We start from the raw sequence: 19,637 nt of genomic DNA on the forward strand, positions 1-19,637 counted from the left end.
AGTGTGCGAACCAAAGCTAAAATGACAGTCGTTAATTCCTTAAATTCTTGTTTTTAAAATTCTTCTACTTGATTCTCAGAATCTAAGCCAAAACCCTTATATACAGACTTGCAGGGCCCACCCAAGTCAGCTGGAAATCTAGGTGATGCGGAGGACACGCAGGAGCCAAGAAGTAGCCACAGAATCTGTGCTGTGCCTGGTGACTAAATGACAACACTCCTTCCGCTACGGGAGCTGCCTCTCTCCTGCGGAATAGAAGAGCACAAAAAATCCAGTCAGCCAGAATCTTCTGTCTATGCATATAATACACAAAGGCGGGCTTGATTCACAAATCCTGGGTGAGTGGGGCTGCCGGGACAGCAGATTTGAACCTAAAGAATATTTCTTAACTCTGCATGAAGCAAGTCTCTCCCCCCAGGCTTAGGTTTCTCTTCCTGCCTACCTCTCTAGAGTCTCCCTCAAATACCTTTAATTTTGAAAAAATTCTTACAGTCTTAGCCACTCTGCCACTTGGTCTGTTTTTTAACATCTTCTCTCTACCATTTATCCATGAAGACAGGGCTCAGTTCTCTTTTTCCATTTATAGTCTCCTGAATCATTCATTCCCAGCCTTTTTCTAAAAATTTTAGCTTAATACTTTAGTATTTCTCTGAAGTTATTTTTCAAAGGTCACTAATTACCTCTTCCTGACTAAACTCAGTAGCTTTTCATCAGAAATTATTCTGCTTGGTCTTTGGGCTTTTTCCACTTGCTTGATGAGGGTAAGAACTATGGTTTACATTTCTCATATTTCTCTAACTATGTACTATGGGGGATCATTTTAAATTTTGAAGATCTATACTTGTAGTTCATGAATGTGACCTTCCTCATCCTACTTGATGTAGGAAGATAAGACATCTGTCCTAAAATATACTGTTCAAAAGGTGTCATATATGTATGCACATTCATGTTGCTATAAAAAAATCCAATTTATCAGGAAAGTGAGTTTTAGAAGTCATGGTTTCTAACCAAAATGCTATGGGATTAATGTTATCTGACACAAAGGAAAACAATGAAATGGGATAAAAGGAGTTTGTGCACAGCTTGCTAAAGGAAAACCTAGACATGACCAAGGAGCAGACATTTTGTTGAAAGCAGAAGATTAAGAATCCTGATATAGAAGTTTTTTATTAAATAAAAAAGTCAAGAAAAAAAGGGAACAGCTAGGATTCTCTATTGAAAGTTTGAATTTAGCTTGGTGAGAATAGAACACGGCGGTTTTCTCTTGTAGTAGAATAGGTGTGTACAGGCCAAGTTTGGAACAAGCCAGAAATGCCTTGGCAAGATTGGAAAGAAAGATAACTGATTTGAAGGAGGCTGGGAACACAGGGGCCACTGTTTCTGTTCCTTATATTTCTGAGGTTGTAGCTCTGGCTGAGTGAAAAGACCACCAGACCTGAATTAAGAAGATCTCAGCTGGAGTCCTGGTTCTCGAGTTGGAGGGGAGATCCCTCAACGTAACTTCCATTTCCTCATGGACACTGTGCAAAAAATAGTTCTTACCTATTTCAGGTTCCTATGAGATCATCTACATGGAAACTCTTGTTTATTAGTATCTATTTGTTACACATTACTCTTGAGAGAAAATCTTCCATGTGAACTGAAAACTTTTTTTTAACTCATATTTTTCTAAATACTAAATAATTTTTAATAAGTATCTTATAAAAAGTTATGGTTAAGCTGTAACTGCTAAAAGGCTGCTTTTCAAAAAACAAAACAGTGATACATCTTATCAACTCTAGGAACAAACAGAAACTTCAAGTGTCCATGATCAAAGATCACCCTCCAGAGGCCCAATCGTATTATGGTATGTGAATTCTGCTGCAAGTTCCAATGACTTCAGAGGCTAGGAAGGTAACCTGTGTGGGAAGCATCCAGCCCAGGGGTGGGGAACCTGTGGCCTTAAGGCTAAATGTGGCATTCTAGATCCTTAAGTGCAGCCTTTTGACTGAATCCAAATTTTACCGATAAAAAGGCGGCACTTAAGGCTGCAGGTTCCCCACCCCTGATCCACCCTCACCAAGGAGAGGAGGGAAGAGCAAGACTTTGGCCCTAGAGGCTTTTTTTTTTTTTTGCCTCAATAAAGGCATTCAAACTTCAAGTTGCAAACAAAACACTCTGCCCTTCAAACTAACCAATCTGCCAAATCAATTTTTGGTCCTGAGCCTCTGGTCACGGTAAGAAAATGAGAGGAGAGTTGAACGTGATAATGTAAATGATAACTCCTTGGGAGATAAGCTCAAAGAGACCCAAAACAATGGAGCCTTTTAAAATTGTCTTGGACAAAATCTTTGCCTCTGGGGAGCAACTTTACAATTGAAAATTTGGTTTGCTTATGGTAGAATTATTGTTGTGTACATCTTGATGCTAAAGGAAACTGTATTACTCTCAGAAAATGAGGAAGAAATAAAGTTATCAGAAAATATCATTAACCCCTGATGATACTCCTCTTTCTTTCTAAGGAGTCAGCATGAGTTATTGAAAAGGACATAGGCTTAGGGGGCGAAGGGCTATGTTCAAACTTTGGCTTCACTCCCTATTGACTGTGTGCTTTGGGCATGTTACTCAACCTCTCTGAGCCTCACATGGTGGTTGTGAGGATTAACTAAGGCTTGGAAAAGGCTAACTCTAGTGTCTGGAACATAACTGATGTTCCTTTTACACCTCTCTTATAAGAAGCCACATAATTTAAACTTAAAGAAAATCAAGAAAAGAATTTAACTTAGAAGAAAATAGGGTTTAGATTTTTGGCCCCAAACTGGTTTTTAAATTATATTTTTTCTGTTAAAAGGAAGAGACCTGGTTTAGTCACTATATGATAAAGTAATTATTGTCAGTTGTCTGACCTTTGACTGTGTTTTCTTTCAGGATGCAATTTTCTTACTGGTAACATAGAAAAAATAGTTGTATCATTTGCAAATGAGGATAATAGTATCAATCTCACAGGATTGTTGTGAGGATTAAATGAGATGTTGCATGTCAATAACTCAGTACCACTTAGCAAGGGGTAGCTATTTTCACTATTGCTGATCTTTGTCTCTCATGGGACATCTGTGATAAAATGACATAGTTGCCATTGACTATTTCAGATACACCTGCTGGTCTTTACTACCTTCCTTATAAGTTGCTCTCTCACCAAGGTTCTGCTTTAGAAAGAGCAGCACTGTGGCTCTCCCAAGAGGCCTGTTCCTTTGCACACACCATGTGTGTGATTGATTTTTTTAATAAAAGCATAGCAGAACACGTACTTCCAAATGAGAGTTATATCCTTCAAAGCCTGTGAGAGACTACAATTCTTCTTTTTATAATATCCCTCTACTCTGGGAACTTCCCTCAGAACTACTTCATGTCTCTTTGACTGTCTCAACAGAAGCAAAAGAGAAAAGGATTTTTGTTAAATAGATTTTGGTGGGTAGCTTGTAAGTTCGCTCTGAGGCAGTTCATTAATGTTTTTGAGCAATGGAAGCATTCTTTTGCAAAGTGGCAACATTAAATGAATACCATCATTTGAGTGTATTAATTATAAATGATTTTTTAAAGTCACTTCTTAGAAAAATATCTGTATCCAGAGGCCCAAAAGACCTAAATCCTGGCCAGATGCAGTGGCTGACACATGCAAACCTAGCACACTCTGGGAGGCTGAGGTGGGAGGATCTCTTGAGGTCAGGAGGGCCAGACCAGCCTGAAGAAGAGCATGACCCCCTCTCTACCAAAAAAAGAAAGAAAAAAAGAAAGCACCTACATCCTCCTTTTAGGCTGATAAGCTATGTCTGGCACCCACTGACATCTTGCCTAATAATCCCAAAGTTCTGATCCATATTTGGGATATAAGGGCTCTGCTTTTTTAAAAAATCAGTTTAAATGATCCTTTCCAGGGGATGTCTCAGAGGGCCTCATCCTCACATACACTAGGACCTTGTGTGCTGACTTGACAAATGTTTTCTGTCAGGCTGCCCATTCTAATTTGGGGTATGGAAATACACAGCTAAATAAAGTAGGGCAGCTGTGAAAGGAGGTAAAGCCTCAGCCACGAAGGCCTGCATTCAAGTCCTAGCTCCACTACTCACAAGGTGCTTAATCATTCTGAACCTCATTTCCTCACCCGTGAAATGGGGACACTGCTTGACCTGCCCACAGGACTGTGATGAGAGCTACAGTGACACTGAGGACAAGAGGGCCCTTCGTAAGCTTTGAGGCCCTCCCCTGCACTCTACTCTGACTGGCACCCTATACACATTAGGTCCCATTAGCTCTAAGGAGAGGTGGCTCACCCAGCCGACCGGGATAATTTGTGCAAAACAGGGAGGACGCGCCCTCAGCAGGGGCACACCAGGCGGCCTGTGTCAGCTGTGGCCAAGCCTGGCTGGAGAGTCCTCTTTGCCCACGCCCGACCCTCAGTGGGATGCCCCAGGCTCACCGAGCGCCTCTCCACACTCCCTTTTGTCCTGCCATTCTTGCCTGGAATGCCATCCAGTGAGCTGTAGCTGGGCGGCTTCTCCTCGGGCCAGTTTGGGGAGTAGGAGCGCTGGCGGGCCCTCCGGCTCTGGGGCTGCCTCACCTTCTCCTCCTCCTCCTCAGAGCTCCAAGAACTGAGGCCCGAGGGCAGGGGAGGGGAGTGGCTGCGGTGCCTGCGTCTCCCACGCCCCTGGGCGCTCTCCTGGGGGCTGGGCCTGCGGGGCCTCTGCTGATAGTGGCTCCTCAGAGGGGGACGGCTGGGATGCCAGCGCGCCACGCTGGAGGAGGGGCCATCGCTGAGGCTGTCCCTGTCTGACCAGGGTATGGGTGACCCATTGAACCTGGAGCTGTGGTGCCTTCCACTCCACGGGTGGTCCAGCTCCCTTCTCTCCAATGCCCAGGGCTTTGGCCCTCCGTCCTGGAACTGCTGCTGGAAATCAGAGTAATGATGCTGCCTTCTCCCCTCCCTCAGATCCCAGGGTCTGGAGGGAATTGGAGTGAGCCACTGCTGGTGCAAGGAGTCACTGGTCCTCCTTGAGGATGGCAGGTCTCTGATCAGCGGTGGCAGGTGGATTATTCTGCGTTCCACAACCTCAGAGCCCAGGGAAGACATCATGCTGCAGGGATGGCCCAATCTGGTTTTGAGGTCAGGGGGCAGAGGCTGAGCTGGGTTGAGGTTCCGCAGCTCTTTTTCCAAATACTCCAGAACACCATTGGTGATGGGAGGGTGAGCCATGGTCTGGGTCACTGGCATCTGTGGAAGACTGGACCGCAAGGACAAATCTGAATGGAAATAAGGACAGAATATGCAGATCTACTGGCCCAAAACATACTCCTCAGAATCAGGACATCAGAATGTTACATTATATAGCTTGTCTTTACTCCCTCCCACCCGCAGTCATGAAGACACACACCCTATTGGTCATGGGGCCCCGATGCAGTCCATGTTCCTACCCTTGCCCTCTGCCCTCCCCAACCCCAAATCTCAGGCAAGGTTTACCTCGCTGCAGCAGCGGGTTCATTGCATAAGATGAAACCTGGGAGCTCCTGTCCGCCCCCCAGTACAGAGGTTTTTCCATCATCTGAGAACCTAGGGCCTGAGCCTGCTTCATGTAGCGGTGGCGGGCCAGGGCTGCAGGGGAAGAAGGAGAAATGCAGACCCTCAGCCAGGGCAAGCTCCAAACCTCCCACTTCACCTCTCTCCACCTTGTGGTCTTGCAAGAGGCCAGCTTCTCTCCTCTAAGTCCATTCTCACCTATCTTGCGTGGGAATAAGGGTGAAGGAAGTAGTATATACACTGTACCCATGGCAAGCAGCTGGGAATAAATTCCCTATATGCAAGACTGTAACTTCTATACCCCATTTCACCATCCTGCCCACTCCTAACATCACCTAAAATGCACAGGTAGATGGATTGATACTGGCAGACAATGAAATCTCGGGCCATGGGCCAACAAAACCAGAAGCCAAGGCCACAAATAGGAGGTGCAGATACAAAGTTCTTAGACGAGGCTGTGAGTCAGGGGTGGGGGTGTCTGCTAGATAAGCTCAAGGCTGTCTGCTCGGAGAGAAAGAAAAAAGGAAGGATATGATGCTGAAGTCAATGGGCAGAATTACGTGGTCATTACACTGAAGAGTGTTTCTAGCTGGTAAACCAACCCTGGGTGGGAGAAGATCTCTGGGAGGAAGGCAAGAAAGTGCAAAATGCTCAAGTGGACTCAAGTGGATTGTTTCTACTTTTCTCATCTCATTAAGTGTTGGGATTTTCCCTAAGTGTGGGGAATCTCAAAAGAGTGGGGTACAGGCAGGAAGAGGGAAGGGAAATATCATTTCCTTTATGGGCAAAGAAAACAGAATTTAAAAAGCAGCACAACGGGTCCACAGCAATATGGCCCCAGTCGCCTAGGCATGGCTAGTCTGAGGCACAAAACCCACAGTGAGTGCAAATTAAAAATGAAAGCATTTAGTTGTTTTTGTTCATGAATTTCTATTTTGAGGCAATTATGGTTGAATACGTCTCCCAAGGTCTCTGACTACCCATGCATGTAAGGCATGTACTTTCATGTTTAAGTGCAGGAAATGCCTGCCGCATGCTGTGAACACGGACAGACCCCTAACCTGGCACTCCTCTGTTCCCCTCTGTTTCCCCACCTCCTCCTCTGTTCTCCAGGCCCTGTGGCCACCCCTAAAACAGTAGGGTGCTGCCTGAGGCTTCCCCCTGGCATAGTAGGAGGGGGCAGAAAACAAGCATTCTGGACCCAGCTACAGAGGGTGAGAGATCTGCTGAGGCCAATGGCAAAGGGGTCATCCGGTGGGCTACCCAGCGGCTTCAATTTGAAACAAACTTCTAGCACAACAGGAAGCAGTTGCAGCGGAGCCCCTAGAAGCCCTAATGGTGAGTCACAGCACAGCCTGGAAGAAATCAGATGCAAACTTGCGGCAGCTCACCCAGCTGCCACACCATCATGCTAACCGATAGCCTCCCAGCCTGCCTGAAGACAAGTCCACAAGGCTCGCCACTTTCCGTTCCCTCTTGCTAACACATGCCTCTCCCTAACTCCCTCTACCGGCCACCAACACACGTACAGGAATGTCCTGCCTAGTACCTGCCAGTTATTTTACATAAGCTAACTAGTCCTCTGAGAAATCTCTTAATGTGGGAATCAGATGAGGAAGTTCATCTCAGAGAGGTCACCTTCCCAGCCCAAGGTCCCACAGCTAGTGACTGGCAGAGCCAAGGTGTGAACCCATGTCTGTCTGACATTCAAGCCTATGCTCCTTGTGTCACACCACCGAGTCCCCATACTCCTTTATTTCTATGATGAAGTAAAAAAAACCTTCCCCAGGGTTACCTCCTCAGTTTACTTCTCTCCAACTCAGCTCCACACTTTTCAAAATCCACTCTAGGCTAGTCTCTCCCTCCAAGACCTGGGTACGCCTGATTCCATTAGGAACAACCCTACCAATCACCACCCCTTTAACTGAATCCTGGTTTTTTCCAGATGGTACCATTCCCCTGCTTGGCCACTTCCTTCTACTCTCCAATTCAATAGGGGAGAAAGGAAGAGTTGTGCTTCCTCCTTGCTTCTCAGATGATTTTTTTCCATTAATGGGACTCCCAGAACAGATAACTCCCTAATGACCCTTCCAGATCCTGCAGTAGCTTTCCTGCCACTTCCCTGAATTTTTTCACACAGTCCAGAGATTAACCCACCTACTTCCTTGTTAGCTGCTACAATGTTTTTCCAGGGCCCTTCCCTTCCTTATTGCACTAGAACTGATGAAACAACACAGAAGACACAACCTCTGAGCTTCTCTCTTGCCCTCCACCCCAATCCCTGGAAACAGCCTCTCTCAGGGATGTCTAGACCATCGGGCTATCTGTTGCTCACTTAATGGGGAATCAGACCTGCAATAAAAATAAGAAACAGACAAACTAATGAAGTTTCAAAAGACTCCCAATAAGTTCTCTCTTAACTTCAGGGGAGTAAAATCCACCTTAGTCAACTTTAACGAGCTTGCTAAAAATACAGATTTCTGGGTCTCACTTCCAGAGACTTTCCTTCAGTTGCCTTTCAATGCAAGGCAAGAAAATTTGTATTTTCAACAAGCTCCCTGTTCTAATGCAGAAGGTCACCTTGGAGTTGACAATGAGGATTCTCAACAAATGGTCCTTCAGGAGAGGTCTCCTTAAATATGGACTTTGAAGGTCAGATGAACTTCAATTTGAATTCCAGGATGTATTAGCTCTGTGATTTTGAGTGAGTTTCCAGAGTCTCTGAGACTAGTCTCCTCATCTGAGAGCTGGGGATAATAATAGCTTTTTTTACAAGGTCGTTGAGGTTAAATGAGGTAAGGCACATGAAACGCCTAATATATGACAGATAGTCAATAAACAGTTGCTCTCATTGCTGTGAATTGTTTTTTTTTTTTCTTGCCCAAGATCCCATAGAAGGAGATAAAACAAATATTGGGAGACTAAACCACCAAAGGTATATTAACCTTCATCTCTAAAGAAAACCCAGAGCATATTCTTTAAGATGTCCCCTTCATGACAGAAATGACACTCAACACCTCACCCTCCTGCAGAGACATGCACCTCTCCTGCCCTGAAGCCAGCATCATCTGTGTGCATCACCACACAGAACTGGTGCACCTGAGGGTCTCCAATTCCACTTGCCTGTGACAGGTTGCCATTCCTTACCATGCCCTCTCCACTCTCACAGAGCCCATTCTTGCCCTCCTTTTAACTACAGTCACATAGTCCTTTTGCTTTTTCTGAAACTACCAGTCCCCCTCACTTGATTGCCCAGTCATTTCAGTGACATCCTCAGGAGCTTCCTAGAATTCCATGCCCCTTTGAACTCTTGTAATTTCAGTTTTAGGAAACTACCAGCAGAAGCTTCTGGGCCCCAGTCAAGCAGCTGACCTCCAATAGGGCTCATCCCAAGACGGCTTTCCTTGATTGATCTACTGAACATGTGTTCCCTCCTCTACGGCAGCAGGTTAAACATTCCCTATTTCTCAGGTCTTCCCCTCCCCATGAACTTACATGACATCATCTTTGTAGAGGAAGAGGAATTGGCCTTGGACGTAGAGTTAAGAAACCTAGGTTTAGTCCAGGGCCCACTGCTAACAGGCTGTGTGTAATTGTGTAAAAGTCTCTCCAAGCCTCACTTCCCTCAGCCGGGGGCGGGGGCGGGTGGGGGAAGGGGGGGAAGGGGGGATTAAGGAAGGGGCAGGATAGATTAGAGATCCTCAGTGTGGCCTGTGCCCACTGCAGGGTATGCCCAGAGGTTCTCTGAGAAGGAGGGCCAGTAACCACCCTAGGGATGAAAGCCGTTTCTCCAATTCTCATGGAAAAACTAATATTCAATTTCAAAAAACTTTCATCTTTAAGTCCCACTGAGGGTTGTTTACCAGTAGTAAGTGAATTATCAAGGCTTACTAAAATGTGGTGTTATTTTTCTCCTCTCTAACCCTCTTTTAACTCTAGTTGGAAAGTGGGAGCAGGTTAAGGAGGTGGGCTGTGGTCAAAGTAGTTCAAGAATCACTGACCTCTTTCTTGAAGCTCCCTTTTGCGTCTGGCATTTTGATTTGCTGAAATCGAGTCAGGCGGCTGTGAGCTGCCTCAGCCTCCTCCCTTATGTGTTAATCATCCTCCACATTTTAATGACTTCCTGTCTTCAGAGGTCAGGCTGCCTCCCTTCCCTTTCCCCTCCCTCGCTAAGGCTAATTCTTTCTGCTGTAGGCCTGAGGCCACTCCCACTGTCTTCATCACTCATCAGTCATCACCTCACTTCTTAAGGCTTCACTTTACTCACTTGTCATTGATCTTGGTTTTTTGCGTACAACTATGCTTAGGATTACCTTATTCCACAAAACCAACAATCACCCCCCTTCCCCTAAGCAAAGAACTCTCCTTAACCACGTGTGCCCCTCCATGCAATTCCTCTTGTCAACAAACTTCTTAGGACAGTCTGCCCTATCGATGTAGCTTTGACAGTGACCTCATTTGCTCAAAGTCAGGGATTTTTATGGCCTACATTTCTTTATTTCACCAGTTCTTTTAAATAAACTTTAACCACTTAGGAGAAATCACTCTCCCCCAGAAGCTCTGTTTATTAGCTTACCCACAAGGAATTCATTTACCACTTGTGCTAGTCTTGTCCCCAGTCTTACCTGTTTTAGTGTCCCACAGACCTCTGGATTCTAAGACACCGTCTTGGGAGGGTTTTTCTTATCTCATTCTGTGTATTACTACTCCAGGGATAGTGGCTTCTCCATGGCCTCTCTCCCTGCGGTCCCTGAAGGGTAGGGAGCCCCACGACCCAATATTGCATCCTCTGCTATTTCCCTCTTTAAGGAGTTCACAATATCTTAGCCAATCTCATAGTGATCTGCCTACAGAGGCTGTGGCAGTCCCTGCTGTGGGAAATGCAGACATTCACAAGTCAGATGAACGTGGATTCCACACTGCACCACCACTGCTACTTACTAGCTAGGGACTTCTCTGGCCTTTCGTCTCCTGTCTGTTAAATACAGATGACATCCGCCTTCTAGGGTTGTTGTGAGATTCAATGAGGAAATATACGCAAAGGGCCTACACATAGTAAACATCCAATAAAAGTTGGTTCTGTTTTCCTGTAAGACAGCAACTCAGAGCACACGCCTGAAACCAGACTCAGACTGCTGACCTTCTTAAACTAACATTGTAGATTAAGTTTTGTTTCTATCTTAATGGGCAATTCCTTATTTTTCCTTTAAATTTTTTTTTTCAAATTGACCAAAATGATGAGTATCTTTCGGTAATTAGATCAGTCTTTACATTTTCCTGAATTTCTCAACTTTCCTACAATGTAGTACTTTACTTTTATCATCAGGAAAAGGAAATGTTATTTAAAACAAAAACTAAAAAAAAACCTTCCACTTAAAGTAGTTGATGCTATTCCATCTATTTACTAAGAAAAGATCTTTATAGGATAATTTTTTGTTCTTTTGCCTTTACCATATATTCTGTAGCCAAATTTTTTAGAGCATAATTCTGTTATAATTCTGTTTTGAAGGATCAAATTTTAGTCCAAAAAAAATTATATTAAGGGCAAGATCTTCTGCTCCCTCTTCCCTTCCCCTAACTCATAGGTGGTGTAATGATGTTGGTGCCCAGACCATCCCCTGGGAACTTTTGAGAAATACAAATTTTGAGGCCCCATCTCAGACCAACTGAGTCAGAAACCCTGGAAGTGAATGCCAGCAATTAAGTTTGAACAAGCCCTCCATGTAATCCTAATGCAACCTTCAGTTTGAGAACCACTGCTCTAATACCTTCCTCATCTGTTATGTTCTGTTCAGTTCATCTCTAAGGAGTGGGACACCATTGTGCTAGAATAAGAAATATATATTTGGTCTTATGATCTAGGAGACCAAAATAGATGCTCCTTTATCAACTCAGACAGACTCTTAGGTTAAGGAAACAAAAGTTACCCAAAAATCAAGGATTCAGAGCCCAGCTGGTATGGCAAATTTCTAAATGCTACAAGAAAAACCACACTCTTGCTAAACCTCCTAACAATAGCAGCTATCAGGCAAATTATCAGAGCCCTTCTAACTCTGATTTACAAACCAGACCACTACAACTGGTTGGACAGAGGACCAGCCTTACAAACATTCTTTTCTGATAAGCATCTACATACCTTAAGCCAGTTTCAGTCAGCTTGTAGAGACTATACACAAACTATCCTTGTGTCCTACAGTTTACTTTTTGCATAAAGAGCCAAATTCCACTTCATTTTAATGCTAAAACCCCACCCCCAAGGTGAACATGGGATGTATTAATATGCTACATACATGTTTACCCATTGCGCATGTGTTCAGCTCTCCTCATAACTATATCAATATATAACTTTCCCCCCAGACCTGCTGAGCATGTATGACTCCATTGTGCAATACAGACCCTGTGAGGTATAAAACCCAACTTGATCTTTCCCTCTTCAAAGAGAGAGCAACTTTGGTCCACGCTGGAGACTGTCTCTTCCTAGTTTGCAAATTGATATCACCAATAAAACTCTCCTTTCTACTATTTAGCCATCCTTATACTCCTTTGGATGACAGTCTCTGCTCCTGGTTCCTGGTATACAGCTCCTATAATCTTTGGAATCTCCAGAGTGATGAGTTCCTTTTGTATGCTAATGAGATAGCTAGTGGCTGGTCACCAGAAAGATAAAGTAATGATTAGAGGGTTGGGACTTTCATTTCCATTCTGACAACCAGTGAGGGAAGAAGGGCTGAAGGTTGAGTTGATCACCAATGGCCGATGATTTAGCCTATGATTCCTATGCAATGAAGTCTCCCTCCATAAAAACCCAAAAGGACTGAGTTCAAGGAGCTTCCTCATTACTGAACACACGGAAGTGCTAGGAGGATGGCACACCTAGAGAGGGCGTGGAAGCTCCTAGCCCCTTTCCACATGCCGTCCCCTATGTATCTCCTTCTTCTGTCTGTTCATTTGCATTCTTTAAAATATCGTTTGTAATAAATGGGTAAACATAAGTAAGTAAACATTTCCCTGAATTCTGTGAGTCACTCTAGCAAATTAATTGAACCCAAGGAGAGGGTCATGGGAACCCTCAATTTATAGCCAGTTGGTCAGCAGTATCGGTGACAACCTACTACTTGCAATTGTGATTTACATCTAAAGTTAGGGGAGAGTCTTGTGGCACTGAGCCCTCATCCTGTGGGATGTGATGATACCTCCAGATAGATAGTGTCAGAATTGAGTTAAATTATAGGACACTCAATTGGTGTTCAATGGAGAATTCTTGGCGTGTGGGGAAAACCCCCACATATCTGGTATCAGAAATGTTGAGTAGTGTGTGAGAATAGGAAAAAGGTTTGTTTTTTCCTTTACAAGTGGTATTCTTTCTGTTTCTTTTAAACAACTCCCTCCAGCCACCTATGTCCAAACAAGGGCAGTGTTAGGAGCAAAGACTGAAGCACAGGCTATCAGGGACACTGAGGAAATGCCATCAGTAAGCTGAGCTATCTGACAGAGGCTTTAGGCTGCCTAGAAAGTGCACACCTTCCATATGGCTCTATACAGCCTCCCCAAGCATCATTCTCAGGGCGGAGGCAAATGTCCTCTGAGCCTGCAATGAGAGAAGGGCATGGAGGAGAACCTGGAAGAACTTTAGGCCTGGGCAGGTGAAGCTGATGAGCCTGGGGTCTTGGGTGTTAGTCCACCCCATCCCACCACTTGCCTATCCCCTCTCACCTTCCTCAGGGCAGCAGCAGCGGGTGGGACAGCAGGGGCAGCGGATGTAGCAGCAGCAATACTGAGGACAGCACTGACACCAGCACACACCAATCAGCAGCAGGAGGAGGAGGGCTCCCAGAATGATGAAGATCACCGTCAGCCAGTCTGCAGAGGGGAAGCCGAGCAGGGGTCAGACCAAACATTCAGGGGGGATGCTTCCAGTCCTTAAAGTCTAGGCATCCAATAAATACAGTGCTTGACCTACAGGTTAAGGTTGAGCAATATACTGGAAAAAAAAAGTTTAGCTTTGATAAGGGAACTTCAGAGGTTGACAATGCAATGACAATAACCTAGGTTTGCTTATGTCCGTTTTGTTTTTTTCCTGTAAGTAAAAGTGTTATGATGGTGAGGTGGCTGAATAGAAAGTTCCAGCAGCACTTACGCAGGACGATGAGCTTCACCTCCTTATCTGGGTCTCCTGAGGTGTCCCCTGGAGCCTCAATGGTGCAATAATACACTCCATGGTCCCACCACATCACTTCATTAATCACAAGATCTGCTCCTACATAGGAGGGAGGGAGAAAGCGCTAGTCGTCAGAGGAGAGGGCACTGATTTTGACACGATTAACCATGTCAGCTTCAAGACCCCAGCATTATCATTCCAAACCCTACAAGGGAGGGCCCCGGGCAGTTCAGAGAAAGGTCTCAATTCCTCTTTCTCCAAAAAATATAATGATGATAGAACTGACTAATCACTGAGCCCCACCAAGGACTTGGCCAGGATTTTGGATACACTGCCTCATTTAATTTCCACCACAACCCTATAAGTGGGTGTGGTATAGATTACCAATTGTCTCCCATTGTTCATTCTCTCCTTCTCCCATGGTCATAGAATATTGACCATGTACACGACTACTATGATTTGCATGTTTGTACCCTGCAAAACTCATGCTGAAATTTAATTGCCATCATAACAATATTAAGAGGTGGGACCTTTAAAAGGCGATTGGGCCATGAGGGCTTCACCCTCATGGGTGGGATTAGGGCTGTTACAAAGGAGTGAGTTTGACCCCGCCTTGATTTCTTGCCTTCCGCCACGTGATGAGGCAGCAAGAAGACCCTCACCAAATGTTGGCACCTTGATATTGGACTTCTCAGCCTCCAGAACTGTGAGCCAATAAATTTTGTTCTTTATAAACTACCCAGTCTCAGGTATTCTGTTAGAACAGAAAAAAATGGACTAAGACAGGGCCATCCAGAATAAAATCAATGTTTCCCATCCTCTCTTACAGGTGGACATGGACAAGTGACTCAGTTCTGGCCAATAGAACATAAGCAGCAGTGTCACATAATGGTTCCCACACACTTTCTTAAAAACAGCTTGTGAACATCTTTGCCCTTTTCTTCTCTCTTCTACTGTGTTACTGGGCAAGCAAATGTAACAGCTGCCACTGTGAACCATGAGGAAGAAGATGGCATTCTTGGTGAGGACCCAATGGAACAGCACTACCACACTGACTCTGATTTTATATGTGAGAGAAATAAACTTCTTTAAGTCATTAATATTTTGGGCTTTTGCTTACTCGCAATCAAACCTAATCCTAACTGATACAGTGGGCATTATCATTTAACTTCATTTCAGATGAGGAATATCAGGACTTAAAAAGGCTAAAGGAACTGGCTTACTAATATACACACAGTGCTCAGCAGAGGGAGGTTCAGACTCACGTCTCTCTGCCTCAAAGCTCTTATCTACTAAGCTCCTCTCCCACCTGGGTGGAAAACTCTGCAGCCTGCAGCCTTCACTAGCCTAAAATGACCAAATACCTCTAGATCTGAAAGGGACAGGTATGAGATGAACCTGAATAAGTGAGGATGAAATGCCAATATGATAACAGTAAATGTAACTCAAGAAAAGATTGGGTTCTTATGAGCACTGAGTGCTATGTTATCCCATTAAGACAGATGAATGGTTAACATGTTTGTTCAAGTTCAGCAAAGTCAACAAATATTCACCAAAGACCTTTTGTGGATCCGGTACTACATCAGGCAGTTGTGTGGGAGATCTGAAAGGAACAAGACCCTTCTCTGTCCTGAGACGGTTTAAAATCCAGTCAGAGGCACCAGGGCAGTCTCCAGGTCTCGGCGCATTGGCTGTCCCTGCTCTCTCACCCGTGGTAAGAGCCAGGCGACCTTAGCTTTATAGACTTGCTCCTGTTTAGTTGGTGGTCATATCTGCAGTTCTTTATTATGTGTTCGTCAAGAAATATTTATTGAGGAAATGAAACGAAAACTCGAGGTCATGCAACACTGGACCTAACTTTGACTTCTGTTTCCTTCTCTTTCTATTTCATACGTCAATCCCCACAATTTTTTCCTATGCGCTATTTTCCAAACCCACTGCCTTTCCAAGAAAAAGGCTTACTCCAGACTTGGAAGAGTGGTGAAAATGCTTTAAAGGAAATTCCCCCTTACAGCTTGATATGTATTATAAACCTGCCCCAATGTTTATTGGAGACATAAAGGGTATTTTAGGGATGTCAGAGTAATGAGAATATTCAGATATGTTAATATTTTAAAGGATCCAGGAACTGATTTGATAGGGTTGTCTCAAATGTTCACAGGCATAAAAGTATCAGAAAACAAGGGCTCCAGGAAGTCACAGCAAGTCTGGAAGTGGAAATAAAAACCACAAGGAAATAGTACTGCTTTCCCGTGGGAGTAAGAAAGAGGTAAGGTTTGATTCAAAGGTGGTTGGGAGTGGAGGTTGTGGAAGGTATATACATTCATGTTTTTAGGGAAAAAATAAAACAAAACAGAAGAACAGGAACTAGCACCTATGGGGATTTTCAGCCTTCAGAAACTGTGAAGGTGACTTGCTTCAGAGTCAGATCAGAAGTAATTCTGCTGTCTTGGAAAAAGTACAACCACCTGGAATCTATGAAGATGTCCCTGGAGACTAGAAAAGAAGGACAGATGTTTCCTAAGGCTGAGGGATCTGGGCTGGCTTAGAGAAATCAGAGGCTGAATGTAAAAGGATCAGACTTAAGTATTACAAAGTTGGAAACAATTATTAATATTAAACTGGTTCCCTTTAAATGATCTACCTTTAAATAGTCATAGACTATGCCCTGATTTTCTCAAATCATAGATATGGCACCATGAGTAGCCTGCTGAGTTCTCCCCTTTTTTCCCTTTAAACTGCAAATATTTATTTAACACAGCACATAAGGCTCATTGAAATAGGCTCCAAATTCTGTGCTGATAACCTACTGCAGGAACCCTGGATCATAAGATAGGAATGTGCAAGCTAACCCATTTATCCAAAAGTGTACTGAGTGATAACTAACAGTGCACACTACTAAATGCTTTACACACGTTATCTCAGTCCCCACAAATCTCCATGAGATAGGTACTATGTCAATTTCCACTTTATAGAAATTAAGGCTGAAGAAATTGAAGGTGCTTGCCCAAGTTCACACACCCTCTCAATGTAGAATAGGGACACACAACTGAGTCTGACTCTAGAGCCAAGGATCTAACCGCTACTCACTGCACCCGGCACAAATAGGCTTTAGACACAGCTCTTGGATATTGCATTTGCTATTCACTTTGCTGTAGCGAATACCATTGTGTCTGCCTTTTAGATGAGGAAACAGAAGCCAGAGAAAATAACTACACTGAGCTAGTGAGAGGGAGCACCGGGACTCTCACCTGGGGCTTTTTAATCTAAGCCCAATGCTCTCTCCTCTATCAATGAAGGGCAGTGGTCTCAAGATGGCCATCTACTTAGAAGTCCCTATTTCCTTCCAAATGGACAACAGGAATGGCCAGAGGGGAACTCAGAAACCTGGGGTTTGAGTTGGCCCTGAGAGCAATCTGTGGGAAAAAAAGTCAAAGGAACACGATCCATACCTTAACCCTAAATCTCAGGAGAGCAAAGGAAATAACCCAGCCGCAGACTTTTAGCCAAAGCTTAGCCTTTGGTCCAGAGACCAGCTTCCAGGGAAGTGCAGATGGTGTAGCACATTCAATGAATATGGCATTTTTCTCAGACAATGACAGTGACCAAGTAGACCATCAGGCAGAAAAAAAAAAAAAAAAAGGGAAATCCCATACTGACACAGCCTGCCGGGCCTGGTGTCTCCTCCCTCTACCCCTAGTTCCTCTGCCGCCTCCCCCACACTCACGGTTCTGGATGGTGATCTTACGCTGCCGGTAATCCACCCCCAGCACAGGCTCATTCTGTCCCCGCCGCTGGGCCACGATGCGAACTTCCCGCTGGTTGTCGTTGCAGTCATTTGATGGGTCCTGGCCCAGGGATAACGCTGCCTGGTATGCTGAGGAGAGAGGACACACCTGAGTCACACAGCAGTAGGGGATTCCCACGAAGGAAGGGGCCCTTCCTGCTCACTGTGTCAGACACAGTGAAGTGTCTTAATTTTTCCTGAGCCCTGGGACTCTTGTTAAACATGAAGATTGTGATTCTGTAGGTCTGGAGTGGGATCTGAGATTCTGATTTCCAAAAAGCTCCCAGGTGATGCCAGGAACCACACTTGGAGCAGCGAGACTCCAGATCCCCCACAAGAGCCATCATTTCCAAATCCCAGCTGTATCCCTCTATCTCCTATCCCAACTTCTCTTGTCTCATTTTCAAAGTCACCCCAGCCTCTACTCCATGGGGTTCATCTACCTGCTCTTACAACATAAGGTTTGAGAGCTATGCCTACCACCTAAGTCTCTCTTCTCACTTAACCCAGGCATTTTAAGAGTAACCCTCAGAAAACCATACCTCAATTTAGAAAGGAGTCTTTTGGGGACAATATCAGCTTCAGTGGGTGGCTCAGCAGTTAGCTTTTGTGGTTTTACTCAAATCATAGTGGGAGACATTAGCCCCAGGGCTAAAACAAAAGTAAAGCTGATGCTTCCCTCTCCCTTTGCCTTGCCTTAGGAAGCTCCCTTCTTATGAACAGGGTATCTGTTTCTATTCTCCAAATTTCTAAAAGGTTAATTGTTCTGGGCTGGCAGTGGGATTCTGAGTTCCCTTGCTCCTTGGGAGAGGACACAAATGGGCAGCCAGGGAAGAGCTCTGGTCCAGACGCAGAAGTGACTCGAATGGGAAATTGTTACTGAGACGCAGGACTGGCTGAGCCTCATGGGGAGTTGTGCGGCACTGAGAGATGTCCCACAACACATGGGCTGCCTGGAGGGTACTGAAAGTGCTCAGTCAGCAGAGGAATGGCCTTCACCAGGAAGGCTGTCTGTAAAGGGAATGTGAGGCATGGAGGAGTCCTCCTGCCTGTGTGCTAAGGCGGTGGGGGTGATAAGGGGCAGGCCGGCCTCCTTGGCTCAGCGCGCTGGCGTGGAGTCAGGAGTGCACGAGGAGGCGGGACTGGCTCTGCCTTTTACTTCATGTCTGAGCTGCCTGAAATCTTTTTAGTAAAAGATGGGACCAAAAAAAAAAATTAAAATAAACTAGTATATGACCTTGAATAAGTTATTTCGTCTGCCTGCGCTCAGTGTGTTTATCTATAAAATGAGGGGATTGCATTAGGTGATTTTTGTGGCTTCTCCTCACTATAAGGATTTGTGATCCTAAATAATTCCTAAGCCCTAACGGCAGTACGTCACCGAGGTGTCTGGGACCCAGAGAAGCAAGAAGGGGGAGGGCACTCACATGCAGAGTAGTAGTCAAAGATGGGGTCCTTGCAGAAGGACTTGAAGCGCCAGGTCACCACCACATCCTGGAGCTGGGCAGAGGTGGTGTAGTCACATTTGAGGATGACAGAGGCAAACAGGGTGACATAACGCTCTGTGTGCTGGACCGTCACCAGCAAGGACAGGCACCCTAAAGCCAAGACAGGAGACAATGCTGAAGGTGACCTACTTTCTGTTCCTGGGGTAATAAAAGCAATGCAAATGAGCAAAACACACTGCCTGCCCTCCTGCCTGCCGCTGGTCAAGAGCTCACAGGCAGAGCCAGGTTCTTACCGGGCTTGGGCAGGGCATGGGGTGGGGCGGAGAAGGCACCGGCAACCTGAGGGAAGTGCTGGACTAAAGGAGTAAGGGGAACTCTCAAGAACTGACCGTCCATTCACAGTGATAGCACATTCAAAGACAACAAAAAAACTGTATCAAAGTAAAGTCATATTTGTGCTGGAGTGACACTGCTAATACACTTTTTCCCACATCACATCTCTTCTTAAAATGGTTTCCCATCTCCCTAGGGATAAGTTCGAACTCCACGACCAGGCCAATAAGGCCGAGGGTCTACCTCCTGCCTTACTCCGCTGTCTCCTCTCCCTTCACGCCCCACCTCCCACTCGAGGCTTCAGCCACTCTGAACTCGCTGCAGCCCTTCCCACGTTAAGATCTTACTCTTCTCCAGATC

General features: G+C 45.1%; 1 protein-coding gene across 1 annotated transcript; it reads right to left on the bottom strand.

Annotated features, from left to right (window-relative positions):
* Nucleotides 1-203: 203 nt before the first annotated feature.
* Nucleotides 204-19,340, bottom strand: ILDR1 (immunoglobulin like domain containing receptor 1). Its single transcript, XM_069471977.1, has 8 exons — nucleotides 19,238-19,340; nucleotides 18,924-19,142; nucleotides 17,437-17,586; nucleotides 13,689-13,808; nucleotides 13,265-13,411; nucleotides 5,495-5,626; nucleotides 4,457-5,277; nucleotides 204-245 (listed from the first exon to the last, which is right to left on the bottom strand). The coding sequence occupies exons 1-8, from the start codon at nucleotides 19,338-19,340 to the stop codon at nucleotides 204-206; spliced, it is 1,734 nt and encodes a 577-aa protein (XP_069328078.1).
* Between the last annotated feature and the right edge of the window lie 297 nt (nucleotides 19,341-19,637).

Source organism: Eulemur rufifrons, chromosome 7 (assembly GCF_041146395.1).
Source record: "Eulemur rufifrons isolate Redbay chromosome 7, OSU_ERuf_1, whole genome shotgun sequence".
NCBI lineage: Eukaryota > Metazoa > Chordata > Mammalia > Primates > Lemuridae > Eulemur > Eulemur rufifrons.

Bases quoted from the DNA above. Each gene is read 5' to 3' on its own strand.
- ILDR1 (XM_069471977.1), bottom strand. From the start codon at position 19,340: ATGGACGGTCAGTTCTTGAGAGTTCCCCTTACTCCTTTAGTCCAGCAC. The intron at 19,143-19,237 runs GTAAGAACCTGG...TTATTACCCCAG, and splicing joins CCATGCCCTGCCCAAGCCCG to GAACAGAAAGTAGGTCACCT. The intron at 17,587-18,923 runs GTGAGTGCCCTC...CTCTCTCCTCAG, and splicing joins CTTTGACTACTACTCTGCAT to CATACCAGGCAGCGTTATCC.